Raw genomic sequence first — 6762 nt, 5'->3', positions numbered from 1 at the left:
TTCTAAGTCATAGAGTATCCTCTTGCTAGTTAATTATCTTGTAGTGAGTGCAAGCTTGACCCACATATATGATGTTGGTTGTTGTGTGCTTTGGCCTTCCTAGTTGGGAATAAACTTGAAGTATAAGGTGTAGTAGATTATGCCCTTTCAAACATCATGGCACTTTACCATGTACCTACCATGTTCGCAAATGATCATGAAGATGACATATGTACAACTTTGTCATGAAGTTAGAAATAAAGAAACCCAGTAGGTAGGTTCCTATGTTACTTTTGGAGATGATGTCCATGATGGAGCAAGGAAACATAACATGTGGGATGGCTACAGAGACACACACACACAACATAGAGAGGCAGACACATATATTATTTTCATGATTCAATGTTACTCTTGTTGTAAGGCACTAGGTTGTCAAGCCGGCCGCAGACTGGGTTCAAGTATGACTTTTGTAAATCCTATTGGTAGATGGGTATATATGTGTGTGTGTGTGTGTGTGTACGTATATGGTGGGACATGCAAACCGTGGAGAATATTACATTTCCTTCCTGACGAAGTTGAAGCTATATATGAATGGCTCCTTCAATCAAAGGCCGCTTAGCTTGAAGCATGGCAGCAGCAACAAGCCAGCCGGCGCATGGGCCTGACGTGGAGACAAGTGATTGGCAGGATGGGGAAACAATGGATTGGCTGGGACGACCAGGCGCAGGGAGGAGACTCGGGGGGTGGAGGAGCGGAAGCTGCATCATAGGTAACTAGAGTGCTAGTGCTCTCCAGTACATGCTACATGAGGCCTTTATATATATATATATATATATATATATATATATATATATATATATATATATATATATATATATATATATATATTGTGTGTGATTTCTGATGCATGCTACATGACATGCTTTATGATGGTATGACTCTCATTAGGAATCAGCTGCTTCACTTACATGGCATTTGGCGGCCTCTTCCTCAACCTAGTGCTATATTTAATACATGTGTGGCATGAAAGCCCTGCAACTGCTGCCAACCATGTCACCAATGTCATGGGCACCATGTTCTTCACTTCTTTGATTGGGGCCTTCCTTGGAGACACCTCCTTGGGCCGCCTTTGGACTTTCCTCCTCTTTCTAGGGGTTTATTTCATGGTAAGCTCTCAATCAACGTTTAATGCACTTTGTAAAGATACAGACAAATTAGGTATAATGGCATAATAGTTATTGTCTAGTAGTTTCGACGACCATTATTAGGGATGTGAGGTATGATTAGAACCATTTCATTTTGTGTTGACGTTCGATTTGCTACCAACTTGTAGAAATGAGCTTTATGGACTACCTTGCAATTGCAATCAGAAGCATTCTCAAAATAATTCACAACATGCCTTACAAATTTGGTGTTTCTTCTCATTGTACATCTTCAACGCACGTGTATGCTTTGTGTGCATTCTGCCATGCATACATTGTAACTTCCATGTTGTGCTTAGGTGATCCATGGGCATGATGTGCATTGTTGTTCACACTTCACATGTTATAGAGTAATGAGGGGATAACTTTTGCTATATGTGCGTGTTATTAGTTCGTTGGGTAAATCCTCATGCTAAGGCCAACTTTTACATTATCTAAAAAGTGTGAGCATCAATAATTACTTAATATTGAAGGGCTTTTACACACTTTTCCCTAGACATCTGTTCAATTCTTATATTGCCTTCACCTTTTGCTTGGTACACGAGGAATTCACTATATGTATACTCTCTATATCACATGTGTTCATCAAGGCCTATTTATAAATATCCCTTTTTGTGAATTTTTCCTTAATAAAACATAACCCTTTTCTATTCAATCTATAAGTGACCCTTCTATATGTAAAAAATGTGTAAAAATGGTGTTTTAAAAATCCCTTATGTTGAACCCACATGATACATACATATATTTATGACTAACCTCCTCGGGGCTTGGTAAGACCTTAAGTATTTTGGAACTCCAAAAACCTCCATGTATAAACTTGCACGATACGATAGGTTTGATTTCCCAAAGCAAGGGGCCCATAAAAAGGAGCTTCATAGTCACAATTCTTGTTGGAATAGACATAGGTGCAAAGTCACATATTTGTTTAACTTCAATATCTAGATCTTAACATCACATTTTGCTATTGCAGGGATCCATTCTTTTGTGCATTGTTGTGACAATTCAAGAGCACTACAATGGAGTAGTATCATCATCTCCTCCTTGGATGAAAGGCTTCCTCTTTCTAACACTTTATATAGTTGCAGTGGGAGGTGGATCTTTTGAGCCAGTTGGTGGTGCCTTAGGAGGAGACCAATTTAAATCTCCTAACACAAGAGCTATTTTCTTCAATTGGATCTTTGTGTCTAGTAATATTGGGCAATTAGTGTCCCTAACTATCATAACATATATAGAAAACAAGGGGAATTGGGCTTTAGGATTTTGGATATCAAGTGCTGCACTCCTAGTGTCAATAGCCATATTTTTTGTAGGGGCTCCCATATACAAACAAACCAAGACTAGAGGAAACCCTTTCTTACGAGTGCTTCAAGTTCTTGTATGTGCCACTCGAAACCATTGGATATCCATGCTAGCAGAAAAGACGAGATTTTATGAAGATAAAGATGGACAACGCTCTAACATTCTAGGAAGTCAAAAAGTAAACCACATCCCCAAGTTCAGGTGTGCAATTTACCACTTTATCTAACAAAAAATGCATGGTATGTTCCTTAAGCCGACCAACTCATTTACTAGGTGCAAACATCAAGAACCCTATCATTTTCTTAGGCTAAATTGCAAGTTGCCCTTTTGGTACACCAACTTGTGCATACATGATAACCTTGAATGCTAATACTATGATATTGTACCAACAAATTGTCCCTTTGCATAAGTCCCCAATATGAGCATTCCATACTCATACCAAATACATCATAGATTTTTGGGCCTTAAAAAGGAAATGGTTGCTTTTGCAATTATAGAAAGAAAATGTCAAAATGTCAAAATTTATTAATAAAATGTACATGGACATAGTATGCAAGAGATGAACTTTTAAGATACTACATCATCTAAGTAGCCATTGCCTTAATAATAGTTTTTTTGTGTTTGGCCAATAATATAAAGAAGTGTGAGATAAAGGCAAGAGAAACATACTAAATAAGGATATGAATGAAGAAAGTAAACTTGAAAAGCCACATCATTGAAGCAAGATATGATCCATTTTAATAGTTGACTTGTAATACTACTTAACTAGGCTACCAAATGTCTAATTTTCAATGCAATTAACACCAGTACCTTGTCAATACTTTCTTGAGTCCTACACTCACAAATTTTTCTATGATTCTTTCACCTCAAGTAGGACATCCAACAACACAAAATGAGAAATACGATTGCAATAGTTCTAGTGTACATTTTTGTTCTTATTACATTCTATGGGATAGATGGTTGGACAAAGCAACTTTAAAGCAACAAGGCACGACCGAAAGTCCTTGGCATGTTTGCCCAATTACACAAGTAGAGGAAACAAAGCGTGTGGTACAAATTCTTCCATTTGTGGTGGTTGGAATATTTACTTATACCCTAGCAGCTCAAGTCACAACATTTTTCATCGAGCAAGGGGCTAGTATGGACAATCGGCTTGGGAGGACTCAATTTAAAATTGCCCCAGGATCTATGCAGGTCCTTTATTCTATCCTTGTGCTTTACAAATAAACTACTTATTAATCTCTTAAAATGTGAACTTTGTTAGACAATGCATTTTGCAATTATGGATCTCATTAGAACTTAAAATACCACAAGTATTGGTCTATAAAGGATAGTAGCTAGCTTTTTCACATGTGCAACTATGGTTGTCCTTCAAAGGATACAAATGAATAAGGCATGTTTTCTTTTTTGGGTGTGGTAATCATGCAGGTGCTCACAACAATAACAACCATAGTGTTTGGTCCCATGTATGATTATATGTTGGCACCATGGCTGAGAAAGAGAACACACCAAGAGAAGGGCTTGACTACATTGCAAAGGGTGGGTTGTGGCATTCTAATTAGCATTGTATGTAGCATAATTGCTGCCTTGGTGGAGAGGGCAAGACTCCAGGTGGCCAGACTATCCCTACATGAGGATCCACATGAAAATATAATTCCTATGTCAATATTATGGCTTTCACCACAATATGTACTAGCAGGCATTAGTGCATTGTTTATTGTTGTTGGTTTGATGGACTTCTTCTATAGTGAGCTATCAGATGATATGAAAAGCTTTGGCATGTGCTTGCCTCTCATTTGTCGTGGCTTAGGAAACTACGCTAGTACCTTGCTTGTCTCTATTATTACCCACCTCAATCTAGATTGGCTTCCTACATCAAATAATTCTACCCTTAACCACGGCCACCTTGACTACTTTTATTGGCTCATTACTCTCCTCCTTGCTCTCACCTTTTTTTCCTTCATTATATTGGCTCGTTCCTACACCTACATCCATGTTCATGTAGAAAATCCAATAGTGTTCATTACTAGCCCATTAGATATCACTAATGCCAAGAGATGAAACAAAAAACGTATCCTAACCTGGAACATTTGACATAACATTGTATATGAGAGATTTGAAGTAAATTTTGTATTATCATGGATTTTAATGTGGGATATCACACATCATGTTTGATTAATGATCAAGACATTCATCTTATAATATGTCATTTTAGGAGGTGAATTCATCGAGAATTCTTATTTTGAAGAAAAATGTGATGATTAAACTCGTAGGAGGATTTCTAAAATTATTCTTGGAAAAACTTGCAAGTAATGAATAAATAAGGGTTTTTTAATTTGTAAGTGTAAGGGCTTTCAAAATATCTCTTGAATGTATATGACACATAGGGTTTCTTGGTTGTCTATATAGCTCATTTGGGAGCAATGGCCCTCTTTATACTTCTACAATTTTCAAGTGATGGTTTTGGCTCTATATGACCTTGGCCTGTATAAAAAATATTGTTATGAAGAAATGGAACATGGACTAATTACATGGGTGGATGCTTAACCATAATGCACATCCTTTTTTTTCCCTTTTGCTTAGGCCACAGTGCAAATCTAATGTAGAAGCTTTTCAACTTTAAAAATTGAATGTGCAATGGGACCCATCTAGGAGGCAAGGTTCACCACAATCCATTTTTAGAATGAGAGAAATTTGGGGCAAACCATACCTACTTTGAATTTATTTAAAGTTGTGTCTATAGAATTGTGTATACTATTACTCAAAAATAAAAATTTCCCTTTTCTAAATGTCCAATTCAATTATGCTTGCATCAAGGACATATCAACAAATTGCAAAAGAAAGCAATATATTTTTTCTCTTCACTTAGATGTGTGTTTGTTTCTTTCTTATTCTTTGGCATTAATTTTTTATTTGGATTATATTAAGGTTGTGTATCATCTTTTCTATCTTCTTTTGGTAATGTTTTGGATGAATAGAGAAAGTGCTACTTTACATGACCCTACAAGTGGATAGACATTAGTTTTGCAAGAAAATATAACAATTTGTTGGTATGTCATTCCTCCAAAGTTGGAATTTGGATAAGCACACAATGTTTTAAGGCCATGCAATCACTAGTAGGGATGTGTATTGAATGATCAAGCATCTTAATGCTAATAGAGAGCAATCGCATTAGTCTTGTTGCATGAAAGACTATTGTTTGTTAAAGGAACAATTGGAGAGGACAAACAAACAAGCAATACTACTTTGTAAGAGCATGCATTAAGAATGTAAAGATAAAGAAGAGATTGATTTACATTTCTCTATTATTATTTACAAGTTATTTATCAGCTACAATAATGATAATGTTGGAAATATCTTTAAGCACATAGGCATTGGCAAACTACAAGCTAGGCATCAACTTTTATACCTCATCAATAATTAAAACGAATTACAATCCACAAGTTATTTATGAAGATGTTTATAGATTCAAGCCAAGTATTTTAGCTCTGCAAAAACTAAAGATGGATAATAAAGGAGTCAAAGAAATCAAGCATTAGAGGAGTTTTGAAGTCTCGAAAATGCCTCTTAGGATGGAGAGAGAGAGAGAGAGAGAGAGAGAGAGAGAGAGAGAGAGAGAGAGAGAGAGAGAGAGAGAGAGTGTGTGTGTGTGTGTGTGTGTGTGTGTGTGTGTGTGTGTGTGCCCTAGACCAATGGGAGCAAAGCCTTGAATAAAAGTTCTATTTTTGAAAAAGCAAAAAAAATCATTTTATAAAAAGAAATGGATACTATATTACTACGAATTTTTATTATAAAGATATATTTTCATTATCTTGTAATTGTGGTTATGACATTCTTTACATCAATGTCACATCCTTTACATTAATGTCATATTTGGGATTATATGAAAATAATGATTGAATCTAAATTCAATTTACCAAAAAGCTTAGTATTCATCTTTTTTTCCTTTTGTGTTTTGTTCTTTTGGTTTTTTTTCTTCCTTGGTGGTAGCTTGTTTCTCTCTCTCCCTTTTCTTTGCGATGGATACAGAAGTTTGACCTTCTATAAGGTGCCCAAGCTCTGAAATCACATCCATATCTATGTTCAATTCATTCCAAACAGATGGAAGATTGATACCTATCATTATTAGCAAAGGTTGAATTACCATGCAAGAAGCAAAACATAGGAAAAGATAGAGTTGTGAGAGTTATTTCATCTCTGCTTGAAATGATATAATCAAAGATTTCAAACTTAGAGTAAATAAGAATAGCATAAAAGGGGTTTTAGTACAACATGTATTTAT

At 35.9% G+C, this 6762-nt stretch overlaps 1 protein-coding gene across 1 annotated transcript; it reads left to right on the top strand.

Annotated features, from left to right (window-relative positions):
* The first annotated feature begins 247 nt into the window (after positions 1–247).
* Positions 248–4629, top strand: LOC148037506 (protein NRT1/ PTR FAMILY 8.1-like). The gene is made up of 5 exons (XM_087676459.1): positions 248–748; positions 928–1145; positions 2152–2681; positions 3437–3674; positions 3909–4629. The coding sequence occupies exons 1-5, from the start codon at positions 607–609 to the stop codon at positions 4539–4541; spliced, it is 1761 nt and encodes a 586-aa protein (XP_087532585.1). The 5' UTR covers positions 248–606; the 3' UTR covers positions 4542–4629.
* The last annotated feature ends 2133 nt before the right edge of the window (positions 4630–6762 follow it).

The sequence above is a fragment of the Lygodium microphyllum genome, chromosome 4 (genome assembly GCF_053477565.2).
Source record: "Lygodium microphyllum isolate KBCC chromosome 4, Lygodium_microphyllum_v1.1.10, whole genome shotgun sequence".
Classification (NCBI taxonomy): Eukaryota; Viridiplantae; Streptophyta; class Polypodiopsida; order Schizaeales; family Lygodiaceae; genus Lygodium; species Lygodium microphyllum.
Note: the sequence above shows the minus strand (reverse complement) of the source record. Positions and strands in the feature narration are given on the sequence as shown.

Bases quoted from the DNA above. Each gene is read 5' to 3' on its own strand.
- LOC148037506 (XM_087676459.1), top strand. From the start codon at position 607: ATGGCAGCAGCAACAAGCCAGCCGGCGCATGGGCCTGACGTGGAGACA. The intron at 749-927 runs GTAACTAGAGTG...GACTCTCATTAG, and splicing joins GAGCGGAAGCTGCATCATAG to GAATCAGCTGCTTCACTTAC. The intron at 1,146-2,151 runs GTAAGCTCTCAA...TTGCTATTGCAG, and splicing joins TTCTAGGGGTTTATTTCATG to GGATCCATTCTTTTGTGCAT.